Source organism: Vicia villosa, unplaced genomic scaffold (assembly GCF_029867415.1).
Source record: "Vicia villosa cultivar HV-30 ecotype Madison, WI unplaced genomic scaffold, Vvil1.0 ctg.000456F_1_1, whole genome shotgun sequence".
Lineage (NCBI taxonomy): Eukaryota > Viridiplantae > Streptophyta > Magnoliopsida > Fabales > Fabaceae > Vicia > Vicia villosa.
In genome coordinates, this window is record NW_026705218.1 from 439,087 (window position 1) to 458,355 (window position 19,269).

General features: G+C 36.8%; 2 protein-coding genes across 2 annotated transcripts; one reads left to right on the top strand and one right to left on the bottom strand.

Moving 5' to 3' along the window:
* Window positions 1-2,851: 2,851 nt before the first annotated feature.
* On the top strand, window positions 2,852-5,694 carry LOC131628475 (transmembrane 9 superfamily member 10-like). Its single transcript, XM_058899315.1, has 7 exons — window positions 2,852-3,074; window positions 3,208-3,372; window positions 3,459-3,568; window positions 3,653-3,761; window positions 3,850-3,962; window positions 4,046-4,196; window positions 4,285-5,694. Exons 1-7 carry the CDS (start codon window positions 2,964-2,966, stop codon window positions 5,440-5,442), a joined length of 1,917 nt encoding a protein of 638 aa, XP_058755298.1. The 5' UTR covers window positions 2,852-2,963; the 3' UTR covers window positions 5,443-5,694.
* LOC131628474 (probable cyclic nucleotide-gated ion channel 5) lies at window positions 5,681-18,886 on the bottom strand. The gene is made up of 8 exons (XM_058899314.1): window positions 18,729-18,886; window positions 18,432-18,587; window positions 17,537-18,113; window positions 16,878-17,090; window positions 16,430-16,731; window positions 14,553-14,664; window positions 7,436-7,672; window positions 5,681-6,551 (listed from the first exon to the last, which is right to left on the bottom strand). The coding sequence occupies exons 2-8, from the start codon at window positions 18,461-18,463 to the stop codon at window positions 5,862-5,864; spliced, it is 2,163 nt and encodes a 720-aa protein (XP_058755297.1). The 5' UTR covers window positions 18,464-18,587; window positions 18,729-18,886; the 3' UTR covers window positions 5,681-5,861.
* Between the last annotated feature and the right edge of the window lie 383 nt (window positions 18,887-19,269).

Sequence of the window (19,269 nt, forward strand, 5' to 3'; positions counted from 1 at the left end):
TGTAGATTTTTCTGGAAGAATTGTATTTAGGGGCGTTAGATCAAGAATAGGCTGTTTGCCTTTAGACTTGGTGGAGGCAGAAGATGGAGGGTTAGAAGGTTTGGTGGTTGGAGGAGGATTTTCTAGAGCTTTTTCTGGTGATTTTTCTGGTGGAGCTTCTGTTGATGCAGGTTTAGAAATTAAAACAGGAACAGAAACAGGTTCAGAAATAGTAATACCTGAAGATTTTTGCTTCTTCTTCTTCTGAGGCTTGGAAGGTCCATCACCAACAGTCTTCAGCTTTGGTGCAGAATGCAACTTCTGTCTTTAGACTTGAGAAGTGCTTTGAGCGTGATACCATCAGAGCTTCAGAGCTTTCCTTCTGACTGCCATCTTCTGATGCTTTTCAGTTCATGTTCTGATTCTGCAGGACCATCTTCTAATGTCTTGTCAGACCATGTTCTTATGAAGCCATCCAGAACTTCTGGGTCAGTGCTTCTGAACGCTGATTTGTGCATACTCTTTTATACTTTTTCTGAAATGGAAAACGTGAATAATTAGAGTACCACATTCTCTTATACAAAATTCATACATAATGTTATCATCAAAACTAAGAATATTGATCAGAACATTTCTTGTTCTAACTGTTGCAACCTCACTGGATTGACTTCCGAGAGGTGATCCAAACGTGTTTTAGAGGAACAATATTAAATTAATTCCTATGACTAATAGTAAATTACAGATAAAACTAAGCATTTAATTATCAAGAACAATACAATTTCATAGTGTTATCCTTAGACATAGATGATAACTAGCAAGAATATCACAATTCAGCCCCTATTGTGTTTGGAGTCACTTGTTTAAAACAATTCACTATATTTTAGAAATTATTACAAAAGATTATAAGATGAGTCGTAAAAAAATAGTCGATCAAATTTATAAAACATTTCATATCTTCCACTTATGTGTTTATCTTCCATTTGCTTCTTAAGTTATTCTAGGTAGGATTTCACCCCTCAATTTTGTATCCAAAAAGGACTGAAAAGTTTTTCTTTTTATGTGTCATGAAGAACACAATGTGTTTCCCTGAAACATTGTGTTCTTGAAAAAAAAACAAAGGAATGCACTGAATTCCTCTAAGACGCACTACATTCCTAGAATGTATTACATTTCTGCCAAAAACGGTGCGTTTTCACGAAACATTTTCTTGTATTCAAATAACCCAATATTTAATTTAGAAGATTTCTCAATACACCCCATGAATCTCTTAGTCACTTGGCGAAATTTTATTTATATCTCATACTTTCGTAGATGTACCTCCGAAAGCATTTTTTTTTTAAATTTGGTGTTTCCGTAGATGGGTCTACGGAAGCGTGTTCCATAGATGTACATGCGGAACATTCTATTACATTTTAAATCAATTACATTTCACTCAAAAACTCAATTTTTATAACAAAAATGGAACATCAAATTATAGTAAATCAAAATAGTGCAATTGAAGTTTTCCAATTACTTTAATTTACTATAATTTGATGTTTCATTTTTGTTAAAAAAATTTACTATAATTTGATGTTCCGTTTTTGTTAAAAAAATTTACTATAATTTGATGTTTCATTTTTGTTAAAAAAATTGGAGTTTAGGAGTAAAATGTTGTTGATTTGAAAATATAACATAATGTTCCGTAGGTACATCTACGAAAAACTCTATTTTCAAACCTTCTGTAGTTGTAGCTACGGAAGTTTTCATGAACTTAATTAATTTGAGATTTTTCAAATTAATTGAGAAATTGTTTTAATTCCGTAGATGCATCTTAAAAAAGTACTTCCAGAGGTACATCTACAGAAATAATAGAGTAATTTTGTGAATTCACATGTGCGTGAGAGATTCATGGGATCTATTTAGAAATTCTCTTAATTTATAGTAATAATTTACATGAAAATTGAAACTTTTTTTTTTTAAATCACACAAATGTTACTTTTTTTATGCACATTAATATTAATCGGAAATTAAACTTCAGTTAAGTATTATTTAACACAGTGTTTTTAAACCAGACCAAACCGGCCAATCAGATCGGTTAAACTGGGAATCGAAGGGATGACTGGTCAGATTTGATTGTTGGATTAGATATGTTATTGAATCGGTGGGAATTGGCCAAAATCGATAAAAACCATTGAACTGATAATTTTGAAAAATTGACGATTTAAATGCAAGTTTTTTTCTTAGACAAAAACGTTGCTGTTTTGATAAATTTTTAAAAAAATTAAAATATAATTAAACCTTATTCAAAACTTATTTAGTACAACTTTTTTTGTTTGCAATTAAATCTGGTTCAAAATTTATTTAAATTTGTATTTTGTATTATTTTGTCGTGAGTGATGATTATATTTAGAATTTGAATTTAAAAAATGAACATATAAAATTATGATATTTTAAAATTTTGTATGTGTGGTTATATTTTTTTAGACATCTAGTTATCTGGTTTGACCGATTTAATAAATATAGAGTTTTATTATAAAGACCGATTTAATCCAGTTTAATCATGCAGTTCGACCAGTGACCAAATAGTTTGACCTATAAACCAGTGATCCAATACACTCATCGGTTTAATGATCGGTCCGATTTTTAAAACGTTGAATTAACATAGATTTTAATTATTTTGATTTGTTTTGAGTTGTAACAATTTAAAAAAATATTAACAAAAATTATTACTCTCCTAGAAAAATTCGTAGCAATACTTTTCAATATGGTTATATAACTATATTATGTTGGAATAACTAATGCATTATGGAGTTATGGTACGTAAATATGGTTCATCCTTTTTAGTGTCCAACGACTACGTCCTACTCTTCATTCTTCAACATCCTTTTGTAAAGAAAAAAGAAAGAAAACTTGACACATAAACTAACTAGTGGAAGAGAGAGAAAGACAGAGAGAGAAATGTTTGATTGATCAACGTTGGTTGTTTGGTTTGGTAAAACGAAACCATGGCAAAAAGGTTATGGATCTCTGTCTGTTTTATGTTCCAAATCATCCACCATTTCCACATTGCTTCTTGTTTTTACCTTCCTGGTGTTGCACCCGAGGATTTCCACAAGGTATTTATTTTTTAGAAACAAACTCTTCTGTCATTGATGATTTGCATGTCATTAATGCAATTGACTTTCATGTAACATTGTTATTTTTGAGAATTGAGATCTATTAAAATATTCATATGTATTTGCATGACAGGGAGATCCGTTGAGGGTGAAAGTGAACAAACTATCTTCTACAAAAACACAACTTCCTTACTCCTATTATTCTATTCCTTACTGTCGTCCGGATCACATTGTCGACAGTGCTGAGAATCTCGGGGAAGTTCTTCGTGGTGACCGGATTGAGAACTCCCCTTACATGGTCTGTCCACATGTTATCGTTCTTCATGTCATTCGGTTATTGTATATGTTTTTAGTAACGCGTAAAAACTATAATGTTTGAAACAGTTTAAAATGAGAGAACCGCAGATGTGCCATGTTGTTTGTCGTCTAATTCTTAATGCAAAAACAGCCAAAGAGTTCAAAGAAAAGATAGATGATGAATATCGGGTGAACATGTGAGTTTCTGATGACGATGATGATGATGGCCTTTATTTTTCGCCGCTTATGTCTGTGTGATAAAAATCATTGCACTGTCGCAGGATTTTAGACAATCTTCCTTTGGTTGTTCCGCTTAGACGACCCGATCAGGAATCTTCTTTAGTGTATCTGCATGGCTTCTTAGTTGGTCTTAAAGGACAATATGCTGGAGTAAGTGTTGGACTAATGTACTTTTCTGTTCTTTTTAATGTCCTTTTGTTTCAATTCATTTTGACCTCTTGTATACAAATAATGACAGAACAAGGAGGAAAAGCACTTTATCCATAATCACTTAACATTCGTGGTTAAGTATCACAGAGATCCTGTAACAGAGTTTTCAAGAATTGTAGGCTTTGAGGTTAAGCCTTTCAGGTTGAGTTATAATTATTTCCTTTGTTAATTTCTTAAATGTAATAATAATACTTGTTAATTGAAATCACCCCCGACGAATACAGTGTTAAGCATGAATATGAAGGAGAATGGGATGAAAACACTCGCTTAACTACTTGTGATCCGCATGCGAAAAAGTTAATCTCAGGCTCCGAACCTCCTCAAGAGGTTGAAGACAAGAAAGAAATTCTATTCACCTATGATGTTGAGTTCCAGGTCAGTTCCGTAATTTTGAGGCAAAGGGGAAATGAGCATTAGATTTTCGGTGTTCGATGTCTCTTTTAATTGTGTAATCATCTTGCAGGAAAGTGATGTAAAGTGGGCGTCTCGTTGGGATTCCTATCTTCTAATGACAGATGATCAAATTCACTGGTTTTCGATTATTAATTCTCTAATGATTGTACTTTTCCTTTCTGGTATGGTGGCTATGATAATGTTAAGGACGCTTTATCGCGATATCTCAAAGTATAATCAATTAGAGACCCAAGAGGAAGTTCAGGAAGAGACAGGGTGGAAACTTGTACATGGAGATGTTTTCAGAACCCCTTCAAACTCGGATTTACTGTGTGTGTATGTTGGAACAGGTGTTCAGTTTTTCGGAATGGTTCTCGTCACAATGATGTTTGCTGCACTTGGATTTTTGTCTCCCTCAAATAGAGGAGGGTTGATGACTGCCATGCTTCTTCTCTGGGCTGTAATGGGACTAATAGGTGGATATTCTTCTGCACGTCTTTACAAGCTCTTCAATGGAACAGAATGGAAGAAAATCACACTCAAGACAGCTTTTATGTTTCCTTCTATTGTCTTTGCAATATTCTTTGTGCTAAATGCGCTTATTTGGGGCCAAAGATCTTCTGGGGCAGTGCCGTTTGGTACAATGTTCGCTCTTGTTTTCTTATGGTTCGGTATCTCAGTTCCACTAGTGTTTTTTGGTGGTCACATAGGTTTTAAGAAGCCTGAGATTGAGGATCCTGTGAAGACTAGTAAGATACCAAGGCAGATCCCAGAGCAAGCTTGGTACATGAACTCAGTCTTCTCTATTCTAATAGGAGGCATACTCCCTTTTGGTGCTGTCTTCATTGAGCTTTTCTTTATTCTAACATCTATCTGGTTGCATCAGTTTTATTACATATTCGGTTTCCTCTTCATTGTGTTCCTCATCCTTCTTGTTACTTGTGCGGAGATTACAATTGTTCTTTGCTACTTCCAGCTCTGTAGTGAAGACTACATGTGGTGGTGGAGGTCATACCTCACTTCAGGTTCCTCTGCACTATACCTTTTTCTATATGCCACTTTTTACTTCTTCACAAAGCTTGAGATCACAAAGCCGGTATCTGGAGTCTTGTACTTTGGCTACATGCTGCTTCTTTCGTACGGTTTCTTCGTCGTGACTGGTACAATTGGTTTCTATGCATGTTTCTGGTTTACGAGGCTAATCTACTCTTCGGTGAAAATTGACTGATAAATGCCTTGTGAAGGTTTATGAAATCATTAGAATGTAGAACTGTTGGGAAGCTTTAGCTTCTCCTTTGTTCCCGTATAATATCAGACAAATTTTGGTATAATTAGTATAGGTCATTTTGCTGTTCTAGTTTTGTTTGTTTGAGTATCATATTCATACTTTTCATCTTAATATCTATCAATGTCAATTTACACTTTGACTGAAATCCGGTAAAATTGTGGTTATATGCATCAATGTATATATAAATTTAAATCTCAAATCATTAATATTTAATTCACTTCTCTCTACAGATATCTATTTTATTTCTTTTTTCCATCATAGTGAATGTTGTGTGATAATTTCACCATTTAACCTTGCATAGCAAAGTTCAAATTCAATAGTTAATAAATGAAAACATGCATTATAAGAGAATAGTTACATTACATATCATCAGCAGTGAAGTCGGGCTCAGAAGGTTTCTGTAATTTCACCATGTTCTCGGGACTCTTAGCAATACGATTGCGATGTACACCACGAAGAGCATTTGCAGCAAATCTTGAGGCCAATAACGTGGCACCGAGACTGTATGAACTGCCACCAGCATTGCTGCGAGTTCGTTCTGACTCCTCAGGTTCTTCCTTTCGACGAAGCTCCGTAATTTTTCGTTTGGAATACCTGCGCCAAGCTGCTTGAATAAAGCATGCAGCCCAAGTTCTCCATTGTTGGGAGTAAAAGCGGAAGGTGTGTTGAACCTGTCTACTGTGAAGGCGCCTAAACTGACTAGCGACAAACTTCAACTCTTCAGCAGTTAATGCAAAAGCCTCAACTTCCATTAAAGCCTTAACTGTTCGAGTAGAAGATGGGAGGTTAGAGCCAGATTTGGGATCAAGCGCCCAAGTTAAAAGCTCCTCGCCACAGAAGTCTGCCTCTTTCAGAAAACTGCGATTAAAAAATCCACTCCTCCCACCGTCTGTAGTGACACTCTCGAGCCGACCGCGTATGATGAAAAGCATCTCATCAACCGGATCTCCTTCCCGCACAATGTAAGTACTCTCTGTAAATAAGCTTGGCTTCAGTCTCTCACATATGGCATCAAGCAATCTCTCATCCATACTCTCAAATAATGGAACCTATAAACCCAAGAGAGGCAATTAATAAATTAACAAACTCAGATGTTTATATATTTTGGGTACATTGTACAAAGCACAGAGAAATAAAGAAGGATGAAAGATGTAAACTATCAAATTAAAATGGGGTGGATAAAATGGAGAAGCACTCCACGGATTTTGTGTGATTAAAAGGTATACTACAAGAGTTAAAGGGAAAGTTTCATCATACAGCTGTAAAATCAATAATGTTGTATGACAGAGTATTGGACTGTAAACTGTCATCAGGAGAGTAAACTCAGTACGATAGAGATGAGAATGCTACCCTGGCTATGTGGAAATACTAGGTATTTTGCGCGTTTGTGGAGTAGACTTGTAGATTTAGAGTAAGAAGAGTAGATCAAATAGAGGTTAGCTCATTTGATAGAGGAAAATGAAGGCCAAGAAAAATTATATGGGAGAATATCAAGAAAGACCTATAAATTAATAGTTTGGATAAAGATATGATATCTGATAGAGCATTGCAGCATTGTTAAGGTTTGGTTGTTGTTGTCTGGGAAGCTTGTGATATATTCCAATGTAATAGTTATACCATTACCACGCAAGGAAAACTCACAACACACTGTTTTTGACACATTGTTGAATACATTCATTATCATCGTACTATTATTTGAAAAAGAAATTCAGTTAAAATTAATTTAATTTTTTAAAACTTCTTTACTTTTAAGATAGTATGAATCAATCATATAGTGTGTTCAAGAATTTGTTTAAAAGAGTGTCATGTAACATTCTTCACCAAATACTGAACTACTGTAATTTACTATGTTGATTCTTTCATGTACAACTTCTGTGGTCCACTTTTTTGCAAGATAAAAAATAGAGTAATTTTCAAGTGTTTGGAAGCATACCCTTCTAACTAAAGCCAGACAAAGGTGACGCTTAATATCTCTTTGAAGATCCTTTGGAAGACTCTGAACCAAATTTTCTTCGTCTACACCACGTGTCGCCAACCACTTATATTGATCATATCGTCTCACGCGCTCTCTAAGCTCTTGTGGGAGCAGACGATGATGCATCCACTGTTCTGAATCACGTCGCTTGACTCTCATTTCCTCAAGCCTAATGGTAAGAGACTGAAGATATGTCTGTAATCATATGAAATAGAAACCACTATATCAGTTATAAATAATATTCGTGATTTATGAACACAAACCTTGAAAGTTATTTACAATGCCAGTCAATGATAAGGAAAATTATTCAGAAAAACGAAATAACATTCACTGCTCTGTCCTCGGTATCTGAGTACATATGCGAATGTGTATTTACTCGGACTCCTTCACGAAGAACAATATTTGCTCTATCTTAGCATGAACAGTTTAGAATTTCAAAAAACTGACACCAAGAAAATCTAGCCACTAATGACTGTTTTTGTTCTATACGTGCCTTATCCAACTAAACAACTGGAAGAAGCAGATCAATCTTTCTGTAATGTAACTTTTAGGAGCCGGGGGAAGAAGAAAGAACAATCTGATTAAATTGAATAGAATGAATGAAAATAGGAAAGAGGCCTTTCACAAAAGATTTGTCCTTTCACTAGCTAATATCAAATGTACAGAATATTTCCCCTAAACTGATTTTTTGTAGTTTCTATGTTAACCACCAGCCTCCTCTCAATCCTTTCCAACTAATGAACTAATACTAATGGACTTACAGACAAAATAATTGTCCTTATTCTATCCTAACGATACGTCCCAATAGCCAGACCTAGGTTGTTCTTCTGGAAAGAAACAATTATTGACATGTGTTTCTTGAAATATGGAGCCTGCTTTACACAACCTAAAACAGAGGTTATGCTTTGAGTCTTCTGAATTATTATATTTTATGGTTCTAACACTCAAACTTGTTTTCAATTAAATTTGTCATATGTATCCTTCATGCTGATACAACAAAGGTTTTTCTGTGTAATGCATGTTGGCTGTTATACTCTCCAGTAGATGCTTAAGTTACTCATTGACGTAGAAAATCATGGATACGAACTACAAACTTTGTAATTCCATAGCCCTTTGAGTATGCTCAATAACTTATGTTGGAAGTTAGAACACAATTGCATGGGTACTTTTAATATGTTGAAGTACCTGCGCTAGATACATACCCGTACCGGATACACGTATCACAAGTGTGGTAATTTTTTTTCTTAATACTTTGATTTGAGTGAAATTTGTGGTTTTTTCATTCAATAATATAATATATTAAGTATTTTAGTTTCTTTATTATTGTAATTAACACTATTTTTTACTTTTTAAACTTTTATTCTGATGTTTTGTTATAAATTGAACAATTTAGTTCTCTAGTAATTTTATAGAAAAATCTTAACTTTTTTTTAAACGGTGTATCACATACCAGTAATACCTATTCATGGACATATCAATGTTCAAGTTTCTAAATAGAGATTAAGTCTAGAGCAAGTAAAACAAGTTTAATTTAAGGAAGTAGTGCTAGTCTATTGTGTCAAATGTAAGGAAGTAGCGCTAGTCCATTGTGTCATAGACTGCTAGACATCAAAACAAATTAATGTGCCACTTTTTAAGTAGCTTAGCTTTATTGTATATAGAACAAGTTCAGTTATCTTAGGAAGTAGTGCTAGCTTAGTTGCTCCATGTGAATTGCATTTGTCATTTATTGATATTATCATTGTAATTTCAAGTTAAACAAATTAAAAATGTTGCTTGGTGGTAACTCACTCAAGTATATTAAAAATAATATTCCTTTTCAATTCTCAGCTTGTTTACTAAATGGACTCCCCCCCCCCCCCCCCCCCCCCCCCCCCCCCTCTCCCCCCCCCCCCCCCCCCCCCCTTCAACACAGACATTCTATGGCCAAATTTGTGAAAACCGTTTATTTCGAATCCTCATTCTATACTCATTTACTATTTTTAGCTCCTCATTTTTTTTAAAAGGTGAAAACTATTGGGGGCTAAAAAGTAAACTTATCCCTAAAAATTACTCTCTCCCAAGCCATAAACACTAGAGAACTGTGATGATATAATGAGCAATACCACAGAAACCTAGCTTCTTTACATCAGCGAAAACCTGAGATTAAAAGAAACTGGTGGAAATCCAAAGGACAGTCCCACTACATAACAGAAGACCCAATATCGTTCATATTTGTTGATATTTGTAAATATATAGTGTTAAGAATATTTGTATATAGAATAGTCCCACATCGACTATATCATGTAATTAGATGTAATCTCTCTATATATAATAAAGTCTCCGTAGTGCTTTACAAAACACACGGTTTATTCAAATGCCTTTTAGTCTTTCGTATCTTAACATGGTATCTAGAGCCTACTAAGAGGAAATTCTTTGCCGTGTTTTACCCGGTTGACCTACTGTCTTCCGGTGAGAAATTTCCTTCTGCAAACCGTGTCATCATTCCGGTTTGTCTTTTTTCCGGTGTCCACTTTGTTACTGTTCATCACGCAGCACTGTTCATCACGCAGCACTGTTCATCGTTGCGGCACTGTTCACCGCCGCGGTACTGTTCGCGATTTTTTTTTCTTCCCCTTTCCCGCTCGATTTTAGCCCCTGATCTCTGTTTTTTTCTACCATCCAGTTCAAACAGCCCCGTTCTTGTTAACTTGAAGCTATGGGAGACGCTGATTCTGTCTCGTTTACTAAAGTTCCGCTGATCCCATGTGAAAAACTAACAGGATCAGCCAATTATAACATATGGGCTCGTACTGTCGATATGTGGTTTCGCGATCAGGGATATGAAGAGCACCTAACCACAAAATTGACTGCCGTTGCAGCCGAAAAACTCGCTAAATGGAAGAAAACAGATGCCTCTCTGTGTACCGTGTTGTGGTTTTCCATAGCACCTAACCTCCAAGCGCAGTACCAAGCCTTCTCCACTTGTTATGAGGTATGGGAAAAGGCCAAGAAAGTCTTTTCCAACGACGTTCACTCTCTATACAGTGTCATCCACAAACTCAACACATTGAAGCTGGAAAATATGGATGTGCAAGCTTATCTGAGTAAGCTTGATGCCTTGAAAGCAAGTTATGCAACCCTCATGCCTTACGCAAAAGATGCAACAGCTCATGCCGAACAGCAGAGTAAATATTTCATGGTCATGGCACTTAAAGGACTACCATCAGAACTCGAATCCGTTCGTAATCAGATTTTATCAGGTGCTACTGTTCCTAACTATGATACAGTTAGTGAACAACTGTTGCGCTTGGCTACACCTCATGCGTTTGGCCCGGTTTCTCCTCCATCTATTGCTGCTCTAACACCAGGTGACACTGCTGCCCTTGCATCTCTTGGAAACAATCAAAATCGCCTTCGAGGAGGGTCATCCAACTCCAAACCTCGTCCCAAGTGTGAGCATTGTAACCGGCTTAGGCATACTATCGACCGTTGCTGGAAGCTGCATGGCAGACCTCCACGTCAGGTAAATGCAACTCAAATTGATTATCCAGATACTATGCAAACTTCGCCTTCACTTCAGAATCCTACACCAAGCTATGACGATTTTCTCAAGTGGTGTAAGACTAATCAAAACTCTGGTTCCACGGCTTCGGTTGCACACACTGGTAATTCATCTGTTTGCTTCTCTCAATCATCTCCTCTTGGTCCTTGGGTCCTCGATTCTGGTGCGTCTGATCATGTTACCGGTAATAAAGGTCTTTTCACTTCCCTCTCTACCTCTGATTTCTTACCTAGTATAACTGCCGCAAATGGTTCTCAAACTCAATCCCAAGGGATTGGTACTATTCAAATCCTACCGTCTCTCTCTCTCTGTTACTTCTGTCTTATATGTACCTAATTGTGCGTTTAATTTACTATCAGTCAGTCGTTTAACTCGTGCCCTTAATTGTTCTATCACCTTTACTAATAGTACTGTTACTTTGCAGGATGGGAGTTCGAGACAGACTATTGGCGTCGGATGTGAGTCTCAAGGCCTCTACTACTTCTCCGCGTCATCCACCACATGCTCTGCCACAGATTCTCCACTCACTATACATGCGCAGTTAGGTCATCCAGATCTTCCCAAGCTCCAAAAGATGGTGTCCAGTTTATCTAAATTATCTAGTTTACATTGTGAGTCTTGTGAGTTAGGGAAACATACACGTAGTCACTTTCCCAATCGAGTCAATAAACGGGCTGCGTCCCCTTTTGCTTTGGTTCACTCTGATGTTTGGGGTCCTTTGCGTACTGAGTCTACCTTTTGGTCTAGGTATTGTCACTTTTATTGATGATTTTTCACGTTGTACGTGGCTATTTTTAATGAAGAACAGATCAGAATTGTTTTCTATTTTTGAAAAATTTTATCAAGAAATAAGAACCCAATTTGGCTTGTCTATCCGTACCTTAAGAAGTGACAATGCACGTGAATATTTATCCCAACAATTTCAAATTTTTATGTCATCCAATGGTATTCTGCACCAAACATCTTGTCCTCATACACCCCAACAAAACGGGGTAGCCGAACGTAAAAATCGGCATCTCGTAGATACCACTCGTACCCTACTTCTCCATGGTAATGTTCCTCTCCGATTTTGGGGGGATGCGGCGCTCACGGCATGTTACCTCATTAATCGCATGCCCTCATTTATCCTTAATAATAAAATCCCTCACTCAATCTTGTTTCCAAACTCTCCTCTTCACCCAATTCCTCCTCGAGTTTTCGGGTCTACGTGTTTTGTACACAATCTCTCCCCTGGTCTTGATAAACTATCAGCTCGATCACTAAAGTGTATCTTTCTTGGTTATCATTGATCCCAAAAGGGTTATCGTTGCTACTCACATACTCTACAACGATACTTCGTATCAGCCGATGTTACCTTCTTCGAGTCTGTTCCATACTTCGAGTCCAGCCAAGTAACTCCGGAACCCTTTCAGGAAAGTACTCCTACACCTCTTCCGGACCGGATGTCCCATTTTCCATTATCCCCCATCATTCTAGCCTTACGGTTGACCCTCTCACTACTAGCCCACTTCAAACATATCAGCGTCGCCAACCCACTTCTATCGTACCTATTCCTGAGGCAGTACATGTCCCTGAGATCATTGCAGACTCTCCTCCAACGCCTCCGCCATCACCGGATCCGATCCCGCAACCTGAGTCCAATCTTCCGATTGCTCTTCGAAAAGGTATACGTCAAACACGAAATCCTTCTCCACATTATATTGATTTATGTTATCATCGTCTTTCCCCTTTGCAGTATACTTGTTTGTCTTCTTTGTCTTCTGTTTCTATTTCTAACACTCCAGGTGAAGCATTATCTCACCCTGAGTGGAGGCAAGCAATGATTGACGAAATGTGTGCTCTTCAAAGCAGTGGTACTTGGGAATTGGTTCCTCTACCCCCTGGAAAATCTTTAGTAGGTTGTCGTTGGCTTATACAGTGAAGGTTGGTCCAGATGGTAAGATCGGTCGTTTTAAAGCTCGTTTGGTAGCCAAAGGATACACTCAGATTTTTGGGTTGGATTATAGTGATACCTTCTCGCCTGTAGCCAAGATGACATCTGTTAGACTTCTTCTAGCCATTGCAGCCATTCGACATTGGCCTCTTCATCAACTTGACATCAAAAATGCATTTTTACATGGTGATCTTGAAGAGGAAGTATATATGGAGCAACCACCTGGGTTTGTTGCTCAGGGGGAGTCCTCACATATGGTTTGTAGGCTACAAAGGTCTCTTTATGGTCTTAAGCAATCTCCGAGAGCTTGGTTTGGCAGATTCAGCACTGTAGTACAACACTTTAGTATGATCCGTAGTGAAGCTGACCATTCTTTGTTTTATCGTCACTCTGCCCAAGGGTGTATCTATCTTATTGTATATGTGGATGATATTGTGATAACTGGCAGTGATCAGCAGGGAATACTCCAGTTGAAACAACATCTCTCGAATCAATTTGAGACAAAAGATCTTGGCAAACTCCGCTACTTCTTGGGAATTGAGGTGGCCCAATCTAAAGATGGCTTGGTGATTTCCCAACGGAAATATGCTATGGATATTTTGCAAGAAACAGGGTTGTTGAACGCTAAACCAGCTGATACTCCTATGTATCCAAGTGTCAAACTGCTACCCAATCAGGGGGAGCCTCTATCTGATCCAGGAAGGTATAGGAGATTGGTTGGAAAGTTGAATTATCTCACAGTCACTCGTCCGGACATCTCTTTTGCAGTTAGTGTGGTAAGCCAGTTCTTAAATTCTCTTTGCCAAGAACACATGGATGCTGTTGTCCGGATTCTGAGATACATCAAGTGTGCTCCAGGAAAAGGTCTCGTGTATGAAGATAAAGGACATACCCAGATAGTTGGATACTCTGATGCTGATTGGGCAGGGTCACCCATTGATAGACGATCCACCTCTGGGTATTGTGTACTTGTTGGAGGAAACCTTATATCCTGGAAAAGTAAGAAACAAAATGTTGTTGCAAGATCAAGCGCCGAGGCAGAGTATAGGGCCATGACAATGGCAACATGTGAATTCATTTGGTTAAAGCAGTTGCTCAAAGAACTTCAAATTGAAGAAACAAGACCAATGACACTTGTTTGTGATAATCAAGCTGCATTGCACATTGCTTCAAATCCAGTCTTTCATGAAAGGACCAAACATATTGAGATAGACTGTCACTTTGTCAGAGAAAAGATTGAATCAGGCGAAATTGTTACAAGCTTTGTCAACTCCAATGATCAATTAGCAGATGTGTTTACAATCCCTGCGAAGTCCCAGAACTAATTATATATGTGGCAAGCTTGGTGCATTTGACTTATATGCTCAAGCTTGAGGGGGAGTGTTGATATTTGTAAATATATAGTGTTAAGAATATTTGTATATAGAATAGTCCCACATCGACTATATCATGTAATTAGATGTAATCTCTCTATATATAATAAAGTCTCCGTAGTGCTTTACAAAACACACGGTTTATTCAAATGCCTCTTAGTCTTTCGTATCTTAACAATATTCTTATTTGTAAGATGTTAAATATAAGGTGATTTTTAAGTATACCTGCATGTTACCGATCAGAAGTGCAAAGAGAATAAGGCCAGCTATGGCTAATGCTATTGAAAAGATAACCTCCCCAACGTAGGTGCTAGTTTGAAGCCCCTGGCCAAGTGTACTGCAGTGAAATAAATTAATAAACTGTGAGAATGAATTTGTGACTAATTTCAGTAACTTAATATAAACCATCAAACTTAGGGACACATAATATATCATTCTACACTAGATTATTGAAAATATAAAAGCATGCCTTTTGGTCATTCCATCTGCTAAAATGCAGCCTAGATGGGGGAAAATTTATTCCAGCAAGTATTGACCTAAAAAGTTAGGTCACAGAATGTTGGGATTGCACCTTAACATGATAAACATTTATGCTTTGGATATAAGATGGTAAAATTTAAGGACTCTGAACCAGTGCTAGCGATGGCGGACCATGGTGGAGAGCCAAAAATCCAACATTTGGCGTCGCCATATCCGCATATGGCGCCTCCATCCCTCACAAATTTAGCCCTGGGGGTGAGCCAAAAAACTGCCATCGATCTCCGCCATGGCAGATATTCGACAACACTGCTCTGAACCATGTGTATACAAAGTTATAAAAAATCAAGTTAAAAACAAAAATGTAACATGCACAGTTGATATAGTCAGTAACTTTTAATCATTGAAATTATGTGTCGAAGTCTGATAGGTGACTGTTCTATCACAAGTAGAAGGTAATTTTAGAAATGGAACTGCATGGGAATACAAGGGAAAAGAAAGAGAAAAAAGCTCCCAGACATGGAAGAACACGCCATATCAAAGCTTTAACGGATCATGGAAAATAATAGAATGAATGCCCAAGAAGCCCCAAAAGTGTTTGTCAGTAAGAAGAGGGAAAAAAAGGCATTGCTAGATCAAGTGCAGAAGCAGAATATTAAACTATGATTCGTACTTGTGAATGTATAAAGAATATATGCAATTAAAAAATGGGTTGACTTACTTAGTTGGCATTTTCTGAGTCCAATAATATTCTGATGTACTCTAGAAGTATCAGCAGTTAGTTTTTCTCCTACCAGCTTGGCTAAGGTTAGTTAGCCTTCTCAGGACAGCTGGCACTGGCAGTTACAAGAGTGTAGAATAAGTCTAAGGTGTGTGTAGGTTAATTACCCTATATAAGGGATTGTAATCTGAACTTTCTTTTCAGAAATTCATTTCATCACAGATAAAGAATTCTTTTCACATTTCTCTATTTCTCTTTTAGTACTACATGTGAGGAGCTTATTTGATTGAAGCAATTTCTTTTCAATTTGAGGTTTTTCAAATTACAGTCCATGATTCTCATTAGTGATAATCAAGCAGTCCTACACATTACATTGCATCTAACAAAGTCTTCAATGATGAACTAAATACGGAGATTGCTTGTCATTTTATTAGTGAAAATGTTCTTTGAGGGGAGGTCAATATATCTTTTGGGAATTCTAGCAGACTATCTCGCTGATACCTTTACCAAGTCAAGTAGAGGTACAAGAATATCTATGAGTACATAGGATATATATATATATACTCCAGCTTGAAGGAGGGCGTTGTGATACTTGAAGTTCTGTTATGATACTATTACCTGGTGTACATATTATTTTTAGATTTATTTTACCCCTATAATCAAGGGATTTGGTTGTATATATTTATTAGCATAAACAAACACATTAAGAGAGTAAGTGATGAAAAGAGTATTAGGGTGAGCGTTGCTAGCACTACTCAAGTTTTAAATCAATCAAGACATGCCACATATACAAGAGAAACCTTGTATTTAGATCGTAAAAAACATATATGTTATAGTGTTTTGTTTTAATCTTTTTCCCATGATATGAGTGATTAAAATTAACAATGAAAATAAAATTAAATACCTCAAATTCTGAAGCCCCCACCATAAACAGTAACAGTACTTGGACAAGAACTTGTTAGATGAAACAATGCCAGACTTCAAGGCTTGTGTAAATATCCCATAGTCAAAAGGTGGATTATCATTATCTGTAGAGCACTGTGATGTAAGAATAGCTTCACTTTTATTCTGCCAGGAACTATAACCTTCCATGTATTGGTTGCCACAGTACAAGAATTTCTTGTTGTACCCATTGTCACTACAAGCCTTCTTCCAGCAAAAGTCGTTGCGCTCAACAGCTAATAAGTACCAAAACGACCCAACTATCTGCAATCGATAATTTATGTAGGATGCAAAATAAATCCATGTCAAAGTTTATTACCACAAAGGTTGATAGCAAAAATGCAAGCATAAACTAATAATGAGAAAGCAATAACTCAAAAATTAAACGGTAAAATCAAAACAAAACATACATGACTGGCGAGCATGAATAATAGCAAATAATATGCAGCACCAGCCCAAGCAGTTTCAGCAAAGACACCGGCTGTTCTCTTAAGTTCAGAAGTCAATGGTACCATGCGGAGAAATCTTGGAATGTACTGAAGTAAAATAATGAAAAGTAAGGCCTGTTTTGTTGTAACCACATCTGAACCTTTTGAACTCTGAAGAAATCTCCACACCACAATCTGAAATCATAAACATAAACATAAAAGAGAGAAAATTTAAGAAAGGGAAAAAAGAATCGAGTATTTTATGCTCCATAAACTTCAGTTGCAATAGGACAACTTACTAGTCATAAGAGATTACAATTACATGTTGTCAGAATTTTCAAAGCAATTGATAACTATAAAGGAAAATTCATGCTACACAAGGTGAACAAAATACTCCACTCTCACTAGTAAAACTGTTATCGGTTAACCACACCCAATCCCAAAAATAAGAATTAATTTAACAAACTTCCAGTAAGTATATATAAGCAGCCTGAATAATTTGGCAACCCAAAGTGAGAGATGACAGAGATGTAAGCATGGCATTGAGACAAATTAATCATTAAAACCAAAGGAAATAAACACCACAGCCTTAAACTATAAAATAAAAAGAGATTGAATCAGGTTAAAATAATTTTCTTGACCTGTGGTAAGGGCAATACTGATAAGAAATCAATGATGAAATACCGCCGTAAGTATCGCTTTGCTATCTGTGCCGGATCTATCACAAGCTCACCTCGTCCAAAAACACGAGACGATGGAGCAATATAAGCAGTACGAAATTGGAGAGCCATGTGTATAAGATAGAAAGCATCGATAAATGTCCTCAAGGTGGTCACTATAACTGCCAACTTTCGGTCTATACCAAGACAGCGTAACGAATCATTGATGACAGGGAGATAAAAAAACAGCGGATCCACAGACACAGCCAAAATACAAGAGATAACAAAAAGCTTATTCCAGAAGAGTAAAAATTTGTCTTGAGGATCAAATATCTTCTTTTCTGAAACTTGAAGATCTTCTGGGAACACAACCTTAGATACCCCAAATCCTAATGATCGGCCAATTGACTTCAGTCCTTCAGATCCTTTTCTCATTCCTCTTTTGAAAGACCTTGAGGTTTTACCGCTTCCATGGGCACCATGGCTTAATTTATCAATACCAAATGTTTTAACTCCAGCATCAGAAGATGAGGACAATCTAGAGTCCAAGTCATCCAACCTAGAAATAAATGAAAAGAGTCCAAAAAAAATATCAAAATCCAAAATTACTCTTACTCGGTCGTAAAGTGACTGCCAATTCAGAAAGAAGAACATGAATAACAAAACAACATTAGAAGCGTGGAGAAGAAATTGGGAGTCATCATCCAATACATTTTCATGTAAAATCCTTCATAATTTCTTTTTTTTCATACAGTAATGATTACATTTCTTAATATATGTGAAAATATCAATATTCATAAAAAAACGGAGGTAGTAAATTGAAAATTTCTTGAAAGCAAAATAATAAGAGGGAAGGAAAGGTAGGAAGAGAGCATACATATAAATGTTACTAACTCTCTTCTCCTTCATATCTGAACAAGCATAATTGAGCAATGGCTATATTGGAATTGGATAGCTCACAAATTCTGAGTTGTAATTGTAAGCACAATGAAACACCATTCAAATTTCAAACAATGATCATGTAATACACAACCTGCACAAAGCAAAATGAGAAGCTAATCGTTTCACAGTTGATTGAAAAACCTAATTGCAATGTTAATAGGAATAAAGTTGGTAATTTCAGAGTTGAGTTTAAGAGTGGAGAGGAGTTGAAGAGGGAGAAGAGGAAACGAACCTGTAGGAGATTGAAAATGCGGAATCCACGAGGAGAATGAGAGATTGTTTGCAGGGGAATTTCGGAGGCGGGAGACTGAGAATGGAGAAAGGAAAAGTCAACTAGAAATCAAAAAAGTGATTCATTCGTTCATAGTTGCCTCCACGTAATAATGAAAAGGTCTTGCTATGTATTCTATAATCACGCCACGCACGAATGCATTCACCTGGCTGCTGCTACTACCTACCCACTACTAGTAGGCTTTGTTTGGATTGATGGAACCGGATGGAGCGGAGCGGAATGAGATGGAATAAAATTATATTCTATTGTTTGGATAATTTAAAAACGGATGGAACGGAGCGGAATAGAGTGGTATGGATTCCATTCCATTCCATCACTTACCACCATTTTTCTTACCCTCCGATTTGGACGGAATGAACAACTTATCTTGTTCCGTCCTAAAATTTCCAAACAATGGAATGGTATCTTCGTTCCGCTCCGTTCCACTCCGCTCCATCCCACTCCGCTCCATTCCGCTCCATTGATTTTATGATATCCAAAC